The 19,282-nt window shown below is 40.2% G+C and overlaps 1 protein-coding gene across 3 annotated transcripts in view; it reads right to left on the reverse strand.

The window, feature by feature from the left end:
• Runx2 (RUNX family transcription factor 2) overlaps positions 1-19,282 on the reverse strand; it is a 177,498-nt gene that overhangs the window by 22,823 nt on the left and 135,393 nt on the right. For all 3 annotated transcript variants that reach the window (XM_090355549.1, XM_090355550.1, XM_090355551.1), the window contains one exon: positions 7,276-7,437. In XM_090355549.1, coding sequence (XP_090211675.1) covers positions 7,276-7,437 — 162 coding nt within the window. The remainder of the gene's footprint in view (positions 1-7,275; positions 7,438-19,282) is intronic.

A 19,282-nucleotide genomic window follows, 5' to 3' on the forward strand; every position in this document is an offset into this window, starting at 1 on the left:
ATGCAGTCTTGATATGTGTTCTAAATATGAAACACATTGCAAATAAACTTGAAGATAAAAATATACACTGTTTATATGTATATACTCTTACTGGGCTATTTCCTGTTCTTATCAGCAATGAAGTTTCTCTTCTTTTTCCCTTTCTTTGTTGTTCCAGGTGAACAAAATCTATTTTCTTGATCTTCCCTTTTTGTCCTACACATCTAGTTTTTCCTTTCCTATCCCTTTCCCACTAATACTTACTTATTGTATTACATATTACTAAGCACCTACCAATCACAGGTCGAATGCAGGCTATAATGACTCAAGAATATGTGAGGCCCACAGCTGCTATAGCAGAAATGCTTCCCAATGAAGAAATGCATGGAATGTTTTCTAACAAGACAAAATTGGTGACAAATGAAAATATGGAGGAGTGATATTTCTAGGGGCAAAGAAGAGCATCCTCTGATCTTAGAAAAGTCTTATAGCATTCTTACAACAGAACTTATTTAATAGTGGAAACATGTTTTGCTAAGCCATGAAAAGACAAAGAGGAAAAGTAAATACCTATTGTGAGGTGAAAGACACCCGTCTGGAAAAGCTATATAGCGTATGATTTGGAACATATGAGAATCTAGAAAAGGCAAAACCATAGATAAAAATTATAGATGAGGGCTGGGAGTAAATCAAGAGGTCGAATAAACTGAGGTAGGTCCATGAAAGATTCAAATGTCATCTTCTCTGGTCAAAAGGTTAGGAAAAGCAAGGCAAACAATCCAATCAATCATAGTCGGTATCATGGAGGATACTGAGGATATTCCATTGTAAACACAGTGCTTGCCTTTGTTTAGGGTCCATTAAATTTAATAACTTCCCTCTTCTGTGGCTTTAAACAGAGAATTTCTTCAAAATAAGAGTGGCTCCTATTAAACTTAATTACTCACCCATAGCTTCTGGGGCAGAGGTATGTTTACTGAACAGGTGGCTCTTAATAAAGTAGTGGGTCTGTAGTAAAACATAGATGCTCCAGCATTTTTATTATAGTCGCTTTAACTTTCTGGCCTATTAGTATTAATTGCTAGAGTTTTCCTTTTAACCCTTCTTCAGGCATTGCTCCCTCCTGTGCATTAAAAGCTGCTCGGCTAAAATAAATACTCATATATATTTGGCACATTACCGAAGCTGCTGATTTCATACACTTGACTCAGGAGACTTGAGAGAGGCTGGGTTATATAAGGGATATTTTTTTTATGTACTATATCAAACACCACTGGGTTTGAAATTCCATGCAACAATCTTTCTGACAAACCTCAAGCGATCCAATGAGTTTTTCCACTGGCATTTGTGAGATTTTGTGGTAATGATAAAATAATTTTTAGTAACTTTATGCATTAGAGCAATGCCTATTTTGCTGACCTTAGAGGAGCTGAGCAGCTGAGAGTCATAAAAATGGAGACATAATCAATTGTCCTGTGCAATAAGCTGATGGAGTGGAATTTTTTTTTTCACCAGTCCTGGGCCGTGAACTCAGGGCCTGAGAACTATCCATCCTTGGAATTTCTCAAGGCTAGAGCTCTACCACTTGTGCCACAGCACCACTTCTGGCTTTTTTCTAGGTATGTGGTACCGAGGAATTGAACCCAGGTCTTCATGCATGCTAGGCAAGTCCTCTACCACTAGGCCAAACTCCCGGTCCCTGGAATTTTTTTTTATTTAAATATTTTGAAAGAAGAAAGTTAAGGATACTTGCCTATACTGAGGCAAAAAAAAGAAAAAAAAAGGTTTCTAGTTCTTAATTCCTTCCTATGGGTAGGGGGACAGGCATTTGGTGGCTCACACCTATAAATCTACCTACTCAGGACGCTCATATCTGAGGATTCAGTTCAAAGGCAGCCTACGAAGGAATACTCTTGAGACTCTTATCTTTATTTAACTAGTGGGGACAAAAAGAAAGCCAGAAGTGGAACGGTGATTCAAGTGATAAGGTTTTAGCCTTGAACAAAAACAGCTAAGGGACAGTGCCAAGGTCCCCCAAATTCAAAGCAAAATCCCAGTAGCTTCTCCTATACCTGAGACAGCCAGCATCTAAGGTCTTCCCCTGTGTGTCTCCAGGAAGTCTCTGACAGGACTAGGAAACAGTCGAACGATCTACATGACCAAGACCATAAAATGGCTCCATGTGATAAATCCCTTCCACCTCATGAATTCCTAAGCGTGGTCTGCACCTTATGTTACCCAAAGCTAGTTCCCTCAGATGGGTAGGATGAAAAATCAGGTAGTTTTTCCATTAGAAAGCATAAAAAGAGCTCCTATCCGACTCCCATGTCCAGAATCGTGCTCAATAAATAATGATGCATTTTTCCAGTAGCATATGAATGGATGGCATTAAAAAAAAAAAAAGATGAGAGAGAATGACAGGCAGGTGACATTGACCAGGATACATGGATCTGACTTCTGAGATTGAAACCCCCTTGTACAACTACTTCAAATAGTTTTATTTTTTAAAGACATTTTGAAGGTTTGAAATTATTTACATAATGCTTTTCAATGACTTTCAGAAAAGTAACTGTAAACTCTGTGTGAAATCTTGTGAGTATGTTAAAAATCCACAATGTCATGGGAAGTGATATTACTTAAATTATAAAGACGTGTAGTGGTTTGGGTTGTGGATAGTACACCATTCCTTGCTTTACAACACTTTGCTCTTTAACAGCATCACTGACAAATAACTGGCTACTTCTGTTCAGTGAATGTTCTTTGGGGATCACATAAGATGAAAGGAGATAATGTATAAAACATATTTGATAAAATCTACCTAAATAAGATCTCATTTATCAGTGTAAAGATGGTAGGGGAGAAGGAGCAATCTCTACAGAGGTGCTTCTGCATTTCTGCACAGGATGAGAGAGATTGCTGATAAATAATTTTTTACAATTTAACTGAATGTGATCCAAACTTGTTAACAAGGCAAGCAGTTATACACTGTACAGTTATAAAGCTCTACCTGACAATGATGTTCTAAATATTTAAGATTATCTAAGGGTCAAAGAAATATTTCCAGAGACTTTCTGTTTTACCTAGGAAGTTAGGAACATCCATGCAGCCAAATTAAGAGATGGTAGATGACATAAATTTATCATTTTTCCTTTGTCTTATTTTGTTTACTACTTGCTTCCAGAAAGGATTTGAGGAAGACCACATAAACTGTACAATAGCAAATTAAGTGTCATCATTATAGTTCAATAAGTTCTAGAATTGTAAACACACTTGAAAAATTACTCAGAGGAAAGGATGCCAATAAAGGAAGTCATAAAACAAGATCCTCTGAAAGTCTTCAAATAGATTCATAGAATCCTTGGTCTTTTAGGATGAAACAGAATTTCTTTAGAATCAGTCCTTCCTAACTGAACCCTTATGGTTGTTTCTGTGACCCTTTTGCAGTAGGACATTATCGTACCAGGTTAAAGTAAGGTTTTTTGAACTCATGACATAACTGTAGCTGTTTTTTCCCTTAGTCTTTTAGTGTTTTTTTGCAAATGGTTTTAATTTTAGTAACCATTAGTTTTAGAAATGTAACTGTAAATATCAGTCCTTTTAGTCCTATAAATGTTCATTTTTATATCTAAATTATAATGACAAATTCTGTCCACTGTGTTAAGTGCTTTGTGAATTCCATAAGCGTACTAACACATTTAAATATTTAACTATTCCAAGTGATTTCTATTTTAAATATGTTCCGTGATGGTCAATTTTGAAAAGCAAATAATAATCCCCCTTTAAAGTTTAAATCTGTATTTATTGTAATCTATTTATATTCTCAATTGAGCTACAGCTTGCCCACAAATATACAGGTTTGTATTTCTTTCTTTCTTTCTTTTTTTTCTGTGGGTCATGGAGCTTGAACTAGGCCTAGGCACCTTCCCTAAGCTCTTCAGCTCAAGGCATTGTCTATACCCTGGGCCTGGGCAGTGTCCCAGAGCTCTTCAGCTCAAGGCTACCACCTTACCCTCAAGCCAAGTCCCACTTCCCGTTTTCTAGTGGTTAATTGGAGATAAGAGTCTCAGGTCCTTTTATGCCTGGGCTGGCTTTGAACCTTGACCCTCAGATCTCAGCCTCCTGAGTAGCTAGGATTACAGGCGTGAGCCACCGCACCCAGCATAGGTTTATATTTCTAAAAAAAAAAAAAAATTTGGCATTTCAGTATCAGCTAAGATTTATTTGGCACCTATTGTGTATCAGGTCTATGCTGAATACCTCTTTCTTCATTTAGCAATCTATTTTTCTCTTTTTCTTTCAGAGGCTGTATACAAAGGGGCTTCAATTTAACATGACAGTTTCTAAGTACAATGCATCTTGACCAATGACACCACTTCCATCCCTGTCTCACATCACTCGCAAAGCTGAACACCTTCTGTCCTCCTAACCACCCTAAAGAATACATCTCTCCTCATTCATATATTTAAAAGCTAATTTTAGACAATTAAAGCTTGCCTGATTATTTGTACAAACTGAAATTCAAACTTGGGGCTGAAGCTCTGGTCCTACCAGGTACATGGAAAACCTGGTCCTCTCTTAGCTGAAATCATCAGACTATTTTTTGAATTTCTTTAGACAGGGAGATTAAAATTGGCTTTTGTTCACAAAACATAAACTGTTCTAGAAAGGATCTTGAAAAGTGACACGGGAATGGCTTGAAGGTGGAGATGGGGATGGAGCTTATTATTTTTGCTGGTTCAGGCTAACAGCATTATATGACACACAGAGTGATGAAGACTAGAGGTACAGCAATGGGTTTAACCTAAAGGATCTAGTCACAGAAGTATCCAAAAAGATGTTTTTTTAAAAAAAATTCTGTGACTGTGTCATTTGTAGAAGTTTCCATATCATGGGTAGCTTTAGCTAATCAGGACAACACTACTGTGCAACCAGACTCCTGGACCAAAAAGAGCCTGCGACTGGCTCCTCTCCAAGGCGGTTGTCAGGACGGGCCCTACGCAGCACAAACAGTGTTCACCATGGGCAGCGAGGAGACAAAGGCTTGTACTCCAGTGAGCGGCCCACCTTCACAGTCAAGAGCAAGGCCGGGTAAAGCAGGGTTCCTCTGGTTCCCTGACAGCCCGTCTACGACACTCCTTCCTGTTCCCCTATGGGCTGACAAGAGGGATTTTCTGTTCTCTTCAGTGTTTATCCAGCACCTCCCACCTTGGCCCCACATTTTTCTTTACCAGCAACAACTCCGAGCAATGCCTGGCGAGGAGGAAGAAACTGGACTGAACTAAGTGTTAAACCAGTTTAAAGCAGAGTTCATTCCTACCTTTGGCCAAAAACCAATACAGGGCTGGAAACTTACACAGTTTCTGCCGGCACCTCCTTCTCTACGGAAGAGGAGGTATGAGGATGTTTGGTGGAACCGTTTTAAGGAATTCTTAATACAATCTGCAATAGCCTCCACACAACCTGGCTGCTGTGTGTTACACGTGTACATGGCAAACAGTAATGACTATTCACCTAGCATCTTCTCATGGTTATTTTTAGTGGTTTCCCTGAAGCCACAACTGCTCCCTGAGCTTTCTCCTTCTATGACCTAAAGTGTGACAGAGAATAAAAAGCAAAATCTGCTTCAGCCACAGAGGATTGTGTAGATAGAAGCCCCAAGGAGACTCTAATCACCAGCAAGTGTGCACAGCTTTGTCCTGTCCAAGTATCACTTTTGGCCCTCTCTAAAGTAAAACAGACTGTTGGTATGGAATACCAACTACTTTAAAACCACCGACCTGGAACCTTCGACCCCACACAAACCCTGTTCAGGCCTTTTCCTCTCCCGGGTCTCTGATGGATGCTTGTCTAAAGCAAATGCTGAGTCCAGTCAAAGAAGATGAAAAACTACAAACTCCATCTTCCCCACAGCTCCCCCAATAAATACCATGTGGTTCACAAGCATAACAATGGCAGTCATAAATGGGAAGTGGTAACAAGGTTTTCCAACAGAGCCTTGCCATTCTCTACTCCAACCACCCCTACCCCACCCCCACCCCCAGTCCTCTCCTCTCCCTACTCACCCCCAGGGCAGTCCATCTGCTGCAGAAAAGGTGGAGGCACTAGGATCAGAGAGCCCTTTCCTGCTTACTTGCTTGAGAAGCAAAGCCTTCCTTCCCTCCTCCCAAGGTGAAAGAGACAAGAGTCTGAACTAAGCAAAGCCTGCTGGTGGCAGCTCATCAGTGAGGAAACTCAGTGAGGAGAATAGCAGCTTCCAGCTTGGCAGAAAATGAGAGGGAGACAGACAGACAGAAACACAAAAGAGAAAGACAGAAACAAAGAAAGGCATTAACCTGGTCAGGAGTCAAACAGGTTCCTGGGGCCCAATCATTGAGAAGTCTGGACAACAGGAGGTGCCAAGGCTGTGTGCCTCTGGGGATCACCTCTTTGTTCCATAGGGACCAACCTATAGTTCACATGTTAGGAGAATCCGAGTGCTGGCTTATCCCCAGGGCTCATACATGAGGCTGAGGGCCTTTAAACACCTCTCTTGGCTGGCCCGTGTGAGATCCTGGACATTATCCTGGTCTCTATGATGAGTTTTCCAGGATAACAGGGGGCACGCATGTAGCACACACACTTCAGCTCTGAGCCATAAATTCACGAGTGTCTTTCAAGTAGTGAATTTGGGACTGCTGAGTGGCCACGCTGCAGTGACCATCTGGAGGTGGCTGCTCAAGACCCACAATGTCTAAAATTCCAAGTCTACAGGCACTCTTTCTTTCTCTCTCTGTCTCTTTTTCCCCCTCTCTCTGTCTTTCTGTCCTCTTTCTAGCTCCTCTTCCCCCTTCTCCTCCCCTCCCCCTGAACTGGCTAGTACGGACTCCTGGGATTTAAAACCCTTTAGGAATAGTGGTACAATCAACCTATAATTTGACTTAGAGGTAGACATTAGGAAAAGAAAGGGACACATGCAGAGGAAGGCCTAGCATAAGACCCCCAGGAGAAGGCCCCAAATATGAAACGGTCTCCTCTCACGCCCCCCCCCCACAAATGGGACTCAATTCAGTAGGCCACTGAATGAGTGACACTAAGTATGATCTTAAGTAAAGTGTGCCAGATCTACAAACATTTGCATGTTTGATAAACCCCTTTCTGAAAAGACCTAGGTCCTAGGTGCCCATTGCCTACCCTCATCCACATGCTTCCCCTAGTTACTGTGAGCGGAAATAAGGCAGGCTTGCCCCATCCCTCTCTCCCCCAGCCCCTGCCCCGATCCAGCATAGAGGTGGGCTTTGGTTAAAGCTTGATCTTTACCTGAAATACGCCTGGGCACCTCGGTGATGGCGGGAAGCCCAGTGCCCCGAGTGGAGGAGAGCGGGGTGGTGGAGTGGATGGATGGAGACGTCATCTGGCTCAGGTAAGAGGGGTAAGTCTGGTCATAGGACCACGGTGGAGAAGACTGGGCCTGTCTGGGGTCTGAAGAAAAAAAAAATAAATAAAGGATTTTTTGTAAAGTCTTTACTTGCCCCTGCAGCCTTTGAAACATAACATCTAAAGCAAGAAAATGAATAAAAATATCACCAAAGGAACTATTTCTTATCACCTTACTCTTTCGTGTCTTGATGCAAAGAGCTCCCGAAGATTTCAAGTCACAATGGAGGTAATAAAAATGGATCATTGTGCCTAAAGACGATTTGTGTCTCTCCTTATACTCAACTACTTCTTTTTTAAAAACAATTTTTATTACCTTTAAATGGATGTACAAGTGCGTTGTCATTCAACAAAGCAGTTTATAAATTCAGTGCATCTTGAACAGTGTCACCCCTCTCAACATTCTCACTTACTCCTCCCAACCCCCCTTCCTTCACTTTTCTTAACTTTGTAGGATATGTACTGAAATCATTTTTTTTGCCAGTGAGCAATGTAGTTTATGAATGCAATGCATCTTGTCATGTAAAGATTTCTATTTGGCAAGTTTAAGAGTCATAGAAAACACTCTGCTTGACTTTTCACAAGGGGAAATTAGTTTTATTTTCAGTATTCTCTAAAACTGTTGAACTAACTGCGCTTTTACTTCTTTTATTCATTTAAAAGTTGTTTGGAAAATTTAACTTGTAGAACTTCAAAAACACATAGTCTGTGCCTTTGACTGTCGCATGTCCAGAAGCCATCTTTCCGATGCACTTTTTGGTTTCCATTGCATGATTCTATGACATGAGTGAGCATGGGTCTCAGCTCCAGCTGCTTAATGGAATGAGACTTCCTAGCATGGGGGAGGGGGCAACGTTAATGAACAGAGGAGGGTGAGCATGTAAGGTGAAGGGAAAGGAGGGGAAGAGCTCCATTCTTCTCATCCAGTGTTATGACTGGAGATAACTGATGAAGAGAGGGCAGGAACGTTGGGGAATGTTGGAAGCATGGCTCTGATCAAAATGTGTGGTGTACATAAATGGACATGTTAAATTGGAATCCTCTTATACAATCATTAGAAATTTAAAGGCAAAATAGAAAATGATCTTTAAGAAAAAGAACAAAATTAACTATCATCTTTAAAAAAAAGTCTAATAGCCATCTTGTTCCAATATGAAGCACAGATGAATTTCTACCAGTAAGAAAAATCACACAAAATAAGAGAACAGGGAGACATTTTTTAAACTGTTGAAATGTTTTTAAAATATCACATGCTTGGAATGTGTCCTGCTGTTACCACATCCCTATAATAATTTAAAAAAATAATGATCAGAAAAGTGGTTAGGGGTAATCACTGAGTATCAACAATGTGAGTGTGTGCATGTGTGTGCGTCTGTGTGTGTGTGATCTCAGGTCTTACTTGGCTTTCTTTCTTACTCAGAGCTATTATTCTACCACTTGACCCATGCCTCTAGTATAGCTTTTTCTTTGCTAGTGAATTGGAGATGGAGTTTTGCAGTTTTTTCTATCCAGGCTAACTTCAAACCACAATCCTCCAATCCTTCAGGTCTCAGCCTCCTGAGTAGCTAGCATTGCAGGCATGAGCTGCTGACACCCAGCTCTGGATGCCTTTTGATGCATCTCTAAGGAGTTTCTTAGTGATTGAAACACAAGGCTAAGTTGACTTAAAAGACCTTCAATCCACATAAGAAAAACAAATTACAGATTTGCTATATGTTTCCAACACAGAAAAGTATGTACTATTTAAAACCATTTTGTTCTCACTTGAAGGCCAACCAAAACAAATTATAAACAAATTTCTCCTAACACATGTATTTTACACTAACTTTAAAATTTTATGTTTATTTTTAAACTTCTAATAGACCAGACTGTTTCCAAGAGAGCTTGGCATATTTGAATATGCGTGAAATTGGAAGGTTCAGAAGCAGGGTCTGAGTTAGCTCTAAGAGTTAGTTCTACTTTCAGTGTGACCTTGGTTTCATTACTCAGCCAGACAGAGCCTCCATTTCCTCATCTTTAAAAAGGAGGACTGAAATGTCTGAATAACAGGAATATGAGATTACGCAACGACAGCACACAAGACGTTCAGCAAGTACTGATGATCCTTAAACAACAACAACAAACCTCTTGGTAACACAGATATTTGAATATTTAAAGCAGATCTGGAATGAATACTTTAGGAATAGGCTTAAAATTACTGTACCTATCACTTTTGAAAACAGAAAACTTATTTTTCAAATATTATTTTTGTGCTGGGTGTGGTGCTACATGCTTTTAATCTCCAGCTATGAAGGAGGTAGAGGCATGAGGAACTCAGGTTTGAGAGTAATGGTAGTGGTAAGACCCCTAAAACAAAATAAAAACCAAAGAGCTGCAGGCACAGCTGAAATGCAAGAGAACTTGCCCATTATGCACAAAGCCCAGGTTTAAATCATCAACACTGGGAAATTAAAACCACTAGATGTATTGAATAATTTATGTTTAAAAAATAAGAATGAATATGTTAAATAAGACATGGATTTTTTTTCCTGTGATGATTCCTCTTTTATGACTTTGGCTTTCCTATACAGTCCAAATAGTTGTGTTTCAATGACTTTGTGCTTACTTGTTCAGTTTGGAAAGGATTTTTATTTGAAGACTGTCTGAATCGTGTTCAAGTTTCCTTGGGTGGGAATAATGAAATGAATGTGGATATTGCTCTGAGATTCACTAACACCAACAGAGACAGAGAGGGAAAAGAAGGAAAATTCATCTGGGGTTGCAGTCTGAATGAAAGTACATTAGTGCAAATGATTCACATAAGCTTTTCCTCCAGAAACCTAAAGGACACTTGATCATTACAAGTAGCAAATTCTACTACATTCCTTTAGCCCACTGTACAGAGCTGTGGAATTACCACAGTGAATCTCTCCCTTGTACTATTAATGCATGCTAATCAAAATATATGTTCTTCTAAAAAGGTAACAAATGTCTGTATTTTACAACTCCCATGGCAGACACTATGTAGACCGGAGACATTGGAAATCTGCGTGATCGCTGCTTGTGATACTTTGTTGTGGATGCTCTTCCTGCCTTACTTATGAATGTAATTCCCTACTTGGAAAAAAATGGCAAATTGTCTTCAAACGGAAAATATTTATTCCTTACAGCACAGGAAAACAATCGCCTAACGGGAATGACTCCTGTCAAGCAGCATTTCCAGAAGATATAAAAGAATCACATAGCTAAAGAAGATGGGTACAGAACACCAAACTCTGGAGTTCTCCCTTAATTATCCCTATCCAACATCTTGGGCAATTAGTTGAAGCTGTATGTCTATTTGTCCATATGTTGTTAGTAGGATAGGGCCTTCTTCCTAACTCTAGGAGGGGAGAGGAGGGAAAGAGTGCAAAGGAATGTAAAGAATGACTGAAATAATCAGAATTACCTTACACTATTTCAAAGGCTTGAGAGTCCAGAACTTGGGTAATGAAACAGCTGAGAGGCCACCAAATACACATGAGAAACAAATGAGCCTCCTCATGTGAGGGTCTGAGCAGGAGACTCAGCTGTGAAATCTGCAAGCTGTTAGCTAAGCTAGGTTAGCTAACTTTCTAAATCTCTTGTTTCCCCATCCGGAAAGAAGACAGTAGTGGTACACGGTAAACTGAATGTTGCCATGCATATTGACTGGGAAGACATCTTAACTAGACCCCTATGTTGCTGTACTGAGCAACTCATTGAAACTTATGGGCACCCAGTGGCTCATCAATAAAATGACAGTAATCTTATTTATTGAATTTTTTATTATTATTACCTGGACAAGGCCATACCTGATAAAGTATCTGGCACTCTCAACATCTATAAAGTACTTAAGTACAAGGCTCTCTGGAAAATGAGTACCATAAGAACTACTGTAACATTCCTTTGGAAAAAGTAGATGAGGGAATGCATGTAAAAGCATTTTGAGACGTGTAAAGTTTTATGTTAAAACTATTACTGTGTTTGTTAGGATCTCATGTGGCCAAAAGCTCTGCCATATGACGTTGGATGTCTTTCTCAATGTAGTTGAAAATGAAAAATCAAATGTCGAGTGAATGGAAATTCAGCATCATTATTCAGGAAAGTCAAACTCTGACTCTTTATTATTTGGGTGCTGGATTCACTTAGAGTTACTTCTAAAGATACCAATGATCAGATTTGGCATTACTCAGAATACAGCCTTCAGCATAGTAGGTACTCAATCAACCATTATTGAGCACATCATAGAATAATAAAATGAAGTTACAGTTGGTTATTCTTCAATTTCCTCTTAGGCTATAAAATAATTCTACCAGTAAAGTTTTAGGTTTTATATATACTTCCTTACTACCAGGGTATATACTAGAGCAGTCTATTAAAAGATGGTTTTGCTTTCAGTGGAGGCCTTCCCTTAAAGAGAGCCAAGATAGAAAAAACAACTTCTCACTTTTCCTAACAAGCGAAAAGTTCTTTTTTTTTTCCCTCTCAGAAGACATACCATACTCCAACCAATCTCTTTCAAGGCCACTAATCTAAGAGTCTATGATAATAACATCCTGAGAGAGAAAGTCACTAAAGGAAAACCAATACAAGAATTCACTAGAATGGAATTCACTAGATTTGGAATAAGTAATTTTAAAGAGAAGAAAATCAGTACTTTTTAAAGTAATGTTCTGCAATCACCCCCAATACCCCAGGCCTTCTTTAATCCTCTGGGAATGAGTCATAATCCAACCTCCACCATTTCTGGACTATGTGACAGAAACAATTACAGCAGCCTGCCTAAGCATCAAATTTCCTCATCTGCAAAATGGGGAGAAATAAGAAAACCTAACTGCACACGATTCCTTAAAGATCAAGATGATGAGACGAAAGACTTTAACACATGGAAAGACTCATTCACAGTCACCATGACTAGAACCTCTGTCTACACTGAACCTTCCACTTTGTATTTTCTTTCATTCTGTTCTCAGACTTCCTGGAGCCAGTCCTCAATCTTGTCTTCCAGCAGAAAACAAGTTTCAGAAAGCATCCTATAGTTTGTAGGTTTGCAGTTTAGTGATTAAATCTGTTAGTCATGGAGTTATTACCCTGTATTATCTTTTAACCTTGATACTGTTTCCTCTTAATTTTGATTTCTTCCTAGAAGAAGAAATCCTCCTCTTCTTTCGTGTATTTTCAAATAATTTTAAATCTTTTAGTAGGTAAAAAAGGGCACAAATCAGCTCAACTTCCTGTCCTGAAGAAAATGTAATCCTATCATAAATATATGATTATGTCATATTTGCTTTTTTGTGGACAACTATTAATGCGTAAGGTGGAGGAAAGTCACCTTAACCTGATCGCCTGAACCATTTCTGAACTCTTGCTTCCTGAAGAAACCTGAAACCTCTGAGATTCACTCTGAACTTGAGTGAGTCAGAGCAGGTGACAGATGATTCTAGCTGTCTCCAATCAGTTGGAAAGTCACTACTCGAAAAAAAATACAAAGCCTCTCTCTGAAACAAAACTACCAATTAAGCCATGAACCCACAGGAAACTGTTCTCTCAACTTCAGGTCTCACAGAACAGGTAAAATCCCTCCCTTCTCTTGGCCCCATCAGGAGGGACAATTGTGCTGTGTCTGGGTGTGCAGAAACATGAAAAATAGAACATGGTACCACTTCAACACCAATAAGAACAGCCTCATAGGACAGCAACATTGAACATGGCCTTGAGGTTATCTTGCATGACCCAAAACCTAAAACCACTTACAAGGGTTTAGAAGGTAACATTATTTTACAGAGAAGGTCAAAATAAACATATCTGTCATTGAACTTTTAAATTTTTCATGGTATCAAAGAGTCAAAAATTGTCATTCTTTTTTTAACACAGGAACCATCAGGAAGAGTAGCTATTTCTTTGCCTACATTATGAACATTTTATGTATATGGCTTGGATATGACAGCTTAAAAATAAATCCTTTAGTGTTGCTGTGTTTGTTTGTATATAGTCTTGACTGCTTGGAGAATCTGGAATACTAAATATCCTAAGATTCTTTAAATACGACTACCCCTCTGCTTCTCCACCAACTTTTCTCCTGCCACCTAAAATTGTTGTGTGTGGTTTTTTGTTTTTTTACTTAAGAGGAAAAAGGAAATCGATTTTGACCTGTAACATAAACTTGAGAGAGAGAAATCAGGTCTTTCCTATATAATGGGTGTGCTGCACTTACAGGCAGGATGTGATTAATCAAAATGACTACGAAGGAGAAGAGAGCACAGCCAAGGGCCTCAGCTGCTCCTAGAAACCCTAAGGATGAAACAGGAGAAAGCAGTCCCCAGTGTGTGCCATGAAAGCCAACTACAGACTGCTACCAGGCACTCATGGTCAAGCTGCTTATCACAGGCCCCTGAGCTGGGCCATTGCACACTTCAGACGGGACTCTAGTTTCCTGTGTGAGAACAGGCCAGACCTCACTGCTAAAGTCTTGGCTTCTGTGCATGTGCTTTGCCCAAGGTGGAAACCACTGAAAGGCAGAAAAAGGAACCAGATATCCGACATGATCAATACTTTCAGCACACATGTCCACCAAGACAAAGCTGAGCACCAGCATGTATTTGTATTTGTAATTTTTTTGCCAGTCCTGGGCTAAGACTCAGGGCCTGACCACTGTCCTTGCTTTTTTGTTTTTTGGGTTTTTTTATCTTAAAGCTAGAGAGCTCAACCACTTGAGCCCCAGCACCACTTTTGGCTTGTTTTTCTATATATGTGGTACTGAGAAATCAAACCTGGGTCTTCATGCATGCAAGGCAAGTACTCTACCACTAGGCCCAATTCCCAGCCTGTATTTGTATCTTTGAAAAAGCTCCAAAGTGAGAAATAAATCACAGAGCACCAACGTCATGGTGCTTTTTTTTTTTTTAATGTAAGCTGTCTTTCCAGGGTAGTGGTCCCTCAGCTCAGAGTTCCTGGAGAGTACCTGTCTCTGCTTTCAACCCTAAATCTCAAACCAGAGCAGTGGAGAAGAAGGCAGCCTTGTTTGGGAGTGCTCAGAAATACTATCTCATTTATGTAGCAACAAGGTGGCAGCCATTCATGTCAATCTGGGGACACAAGGAAAGCCGATTGTCTCTACTGAGCTGGACTATAGCTTCCAAGGTTCAGTCATCCATATAGGGGAGTGAGGGCAGCCACACACTTCCTAAAATGACATGTGAAGAGTCTCCAGGCTGGGGGCTCACATTTATAATCCTAGGCACTCAGGAGATTGAGAGCTGAGGACCCTGGTTTGAAGTTAGCCAAAGACTGAGCCACTCTCCACCCAATCAACAAAAAGCAGGAAGTAGAGTGGTACTTCCAGTGGTAGAGTGAAAAAGCTAAGGGATGGTGCCCTGGCCATAGGTTCAAATCCCAGTACTGGCCTTCCCCAGCCAAAAAAAAAAAGTCTCCCTACTTTCAATGACTGCAAAGACCAATTTCACATCTGCAAGCCTGAACTGCAAACACTTGGGGTCACAATAAAAGATGAAAGAGGAGGGAAGATGGCTAAGAGAAAGGGGCCTAGCAGCAGAATGAACTAGCTACAGGAAAAATGATAGCGTTCTTTTCTGAATGAACCAGTTCATTCAGAATACAGAGCATTCCAGGGAGCAGAGAAGCGGCGTTCTGTGAAAAGCTAGGTAACCTCAGAGCTTGGTGCATCTACCGAGACTCCCTGCGAAGATCTGGAAGATGTAGAGTACTGACAGGTCCTACAGTGCCACCCCTCATTCTCCACCTATCTTCTCTAATTAGCACGCACATCAGGCTGGGAAAACCTTGACCATTTCTTCAAAACACTGAAGTATTCAAGATGAAATATATAAAGAGGTGACTACTTTAGAACTGTGCCTCTTGACTATACCAGAGCCAAATACAGCCAATAATCATAAAGACAAAAGGGCAGAAATTGTCCTATTTCAATCATACCATCATCATAGATATGTACACCAATTCTAATTTCAAAAATAATTTACACCAAACATTCAAGGTTACATTCTTTGTCCTCTCTAAGATCCCTTTTGGCTAGACTGGATTTAAGAATGAGCTTGCCCTACTTTCTTGTGGATCTTTTCCTAATACTTAACATGGCCCTAACCTGAATAGCTTCCTCAAAGCACTGCAAGAGCTTGACAGAAGACTGAGGTGCTAACTGTATAGCTGAGTATCAGTAATCGACCTCTGAGTATCATTGGCTAAGCTATCTTCCAGTTAGGAAATGCAGTAATGATACCCATGCAGAAAAGTGAGCCTCCTATGCCTAGTCCTTTTTGAAAGCAGGAGGTGAGTCAGAGGTAAGGGAGGAGGTAAGTCATTGGAGACATGCCCTGCTCAGCCAGGGTGGCCATGACAGGAGTTGGTGAGAGCTAAGCCTGCTTGGCTCCTTTCCTCATAGAATACTGGCTCATTGCAGCCAGAGAAGATCCAAAAGTAAGATTCTGACTCTTCTACCTATCCCCACCAGGGCTTTCCCAAAGACACCAAGGTGCCTTCCAGAATTGCTTAGCAGGAGACAAACCCAACTGACTCACAGAGTTTTTAACTGAAATATGGCCAAAGACCAGCAAGCTCTTTGGGTAAAACTGAGTCCTCTGTGTGGAGATGAGGCCTGACTACAGGCATGCACAGGTACATAGAGGAATACAGGAATACATGCCAGAAGAGGAGTGCAGCGAATCTCAGGAGGTACTAGCAAGGAAGAGACTGAGAAATGGCAAGTATAGACTATTACATCCTCTAACAAATGTGAAGAAAAAAATCAGAAGGAAATCATGTTGTAGGGACCAGAAAGACAAGAAGCACCTTTGAAATATCACTAACTTTGAGCTTCATGAGACTCGCCGCTGTCCTACAGAAAAGGAATGGACATTCTTGTGTAGAAGGAAAACGTAAGAAGACAAGCAAGGTACTCCACTGTTGTTATAGTCAAGTTGGCCTCCGCCTTGGCATATTCTCATTTACACTGGTAAAATCAGTCAAAGGAAGGGGACAAGATACCAGTGGGTTGGACCAGAACTTAAACTATAACTAGGATAGCCAAACAAAGGGCATGATAGTTCAAATTACAGTATCAAAATCACTTTAGTTAATTAATGTTTAAATGAAGTTAGCATTCAATAACCAAAGAGTCAAATACAGGAACTCAGGCATTACAGAAGGTCTTCGGGCACTGACGATATCTATTGGTGCATAAATAATGGTATCCAGGACTCTAGAAATTATCCCACAGTCATTTTCTATTGTGAATCCACTCTGGTATTGTATTAGATATAATGAATATTAGTGATAAATAAATATGGACCTAATGCCTGAACCCTAGGGTCTACAGCCAGGTAGAAGGGATGAGCATAAATCCAAGCCAACAGCAGGCAGAGTCCAGAAGATAACTATATAGATGAAAGAAGTACTAGGCAAAGAAAACAGCAAGGATCTAAGTCCTGTGAGAGAGACAGTGTAACTCCTCTGGGGACCTGACAGAGGACCAACAAAAGCTTCCGATGCTCTCAAGATTTCTGCTGATGCCAGAGCACCACCAAAATCCACAGGGAGAAGGCAGAACAGAATAGGCAGGTGAGGCAGAATCTGCTGGGCTGTGCTAGAAGTTTTAGTATTTATCCTAAAAGCAAAGGAAGATCACCTTTAGTTTTCTGAAACTTACTCTCGGTGACATAATCAGTTATGCATTTTAAATCTGCATCTACCCACATCCTAATCGCCAAAGGGCAAAAGTTTAATATAGGACCAGATGAGCAGGGAGGGGTGTGCTCCAGAAATAGAACTATAAGGACACAGGGTGGATGGAGTCTCTGAGCTTTACTCAGGAAACCAAGAAGCATTCTTGGACACATCATCTGACTGTGGAGATGAGGCCTCTGAGATGCTTCCAGGCTGGTCAGGGTTGCTTTGGGAGGGACAAGGTAAGTCTGGGGGCAATGGGCCTTGGGCATTTTGGTTGGCTCTGCCTTATACATTCTGAGTCAAGGGAAAAGAATGAGCATACTTTTAACACTCTTCCAAGGTGCTGCCAATATATGCCAAAGTTTGAGAACAATAAACGTAATTTTTATTCATGACAGGAACATTTCCCAACTTCATTTTGATTTAATCTTCCCTATCAAGAAGAATGATCTTCAAATAGTAAGAGCAGGACAAACATGCTCAGGATGAAATTAAAGCCCCAAAACAGAGGTGAAGAGATAAGGAAGGAAAGCTTACTGCTTTAGATGAAGTCAAGTCTCAGGAGTGAATTATGTCCCACAATATTACAACAATTTATGGCCACTGGTAGTCAAGGGGTTTCTAATACACAGGGCAGGGTTCAAAAACTGCTTCTCACAGAAGTAAAATATGTCTCCCTACAACTCCATTTGCCATCAATCTCAATTTCCTCTCCAGATAATTATTCCACATGAACCTTGTTAAATGATTTGACAATAATGCCTTTATGATACAAAATACAATAGGTATTATGTTCCCTTATTCCAAATACTTTATTCTGGAAAAGTTTTTGCTTCCAGTAACATCTAAGCTTTAGCGAGGTTTGTTTGAGTCACTGTTTGTGTCAACTTGCCTATAATTCACAAAAAACACTTAAGTCATTTTCAAAGAACTTTTTGCAAAGAATTTTTCATACTTAATCCCCTCAGTGACTCAGAAAGCAGAAAGAGTTCACTAAAAGTCTGATTCCTAGGCTTATTAGATCAATGGATTAGAAGAAAGCTCAACTGTCTATTGTGGACCTGAACCCTGGCAAGACATTTGTCTTATGGCCAGTGCAATTTAGAGATAGCTAATAGGCCTACCAGGAAGTGGTCATTAATATAGATCATGGTAAGCTTAGAGAGAAGTATATTATGGTATTATAAAAGTCCTATGTCTGCACTGAAAACTTTACAGGAAGGAATAGGAGATACACTAGGCCTCCTTGGCACAGGTCGAAACTTTCTTAGTAAGGACCAAGAATCACAACAAATCAGAGAAAGGCTGGATAAGTGGGACTGCATTAAACTGCGGAGCTTTTGTATGGCAAAGGACATAGCTAGTAAATTAATTAGGAAGCCTACAGAGTGGGAGAAGATCTTCACCAACCAAACAACGGACAAAGGCCTCATATCTAAAATATATCAACAGCTCAAAAAATTGAATCACTCCAAAACTAATCTCCAAAGGAACAACCATCCCATTAAAAAATGGGCCAAAGACTTAAAGAGAGTCTTCTTTGAAGAAGAAAAAAAATGGCCTATAGACACATGAAGAAATGCTCAACATCTCTGGTCATAAAAGAAATGCAAATCAAAACAACTCTAAGATTCCACCTCACTCCAGTTAGAATGGCCAGGATCAGGAAAACGAATAATAACAGATGCTGGAGGGGATGTGGCCAGGAGGGATCACTACTGCACTGTTGGTGGGAGTGCAAACTCGTTCAACCACTATGGAAAGCAGTGTGGCAGTTCCTCAAAAGACTAAACATAGAACTCCCCTATGACCCAGCAGTTCCACTACTTGGCATTTACCCAACCATCCAGAAACAAGGGCATACTAAATTCACTAGCACAACAATGTTCATTGCAGCACTATTCACCATAGCAAAGATATGGAACCAACCTAGATGTCCCTCAGTTGATGAGTGGATCAACAAGTTGTGGTATTTGTACACAATGGAATTCTATGCTGCTGTCAGAAAGAATGACATCGCCCCATTTGTTAGGAAATGGAAAGACTTAGAAAAAATCATATTAAGTGAAGTAAGCCAGACTCAAAGGAACTTAGGCTCAATGGTTTCCCTCATTCGTCATAATCAGTAGAAACCTTGGGCTCTACTAGCAGAGATCTGCAATAGAGCAAAATCTTGATACATAAGGCCATA

Source organism: Megascapheus bottae, chromosome 22 (assembly GCF_031878675.1).
Source record: "Megascapheus bottae isolate mThoBot1 chromosome 22, mThoBot2.hap1, whole genome shotgun sequence".
NCBI lineage: Eukaryota > Metazoa > Chordata > Mammalia > Rodentia > Geomyidae > Megascapheus > Megascapheus bottae.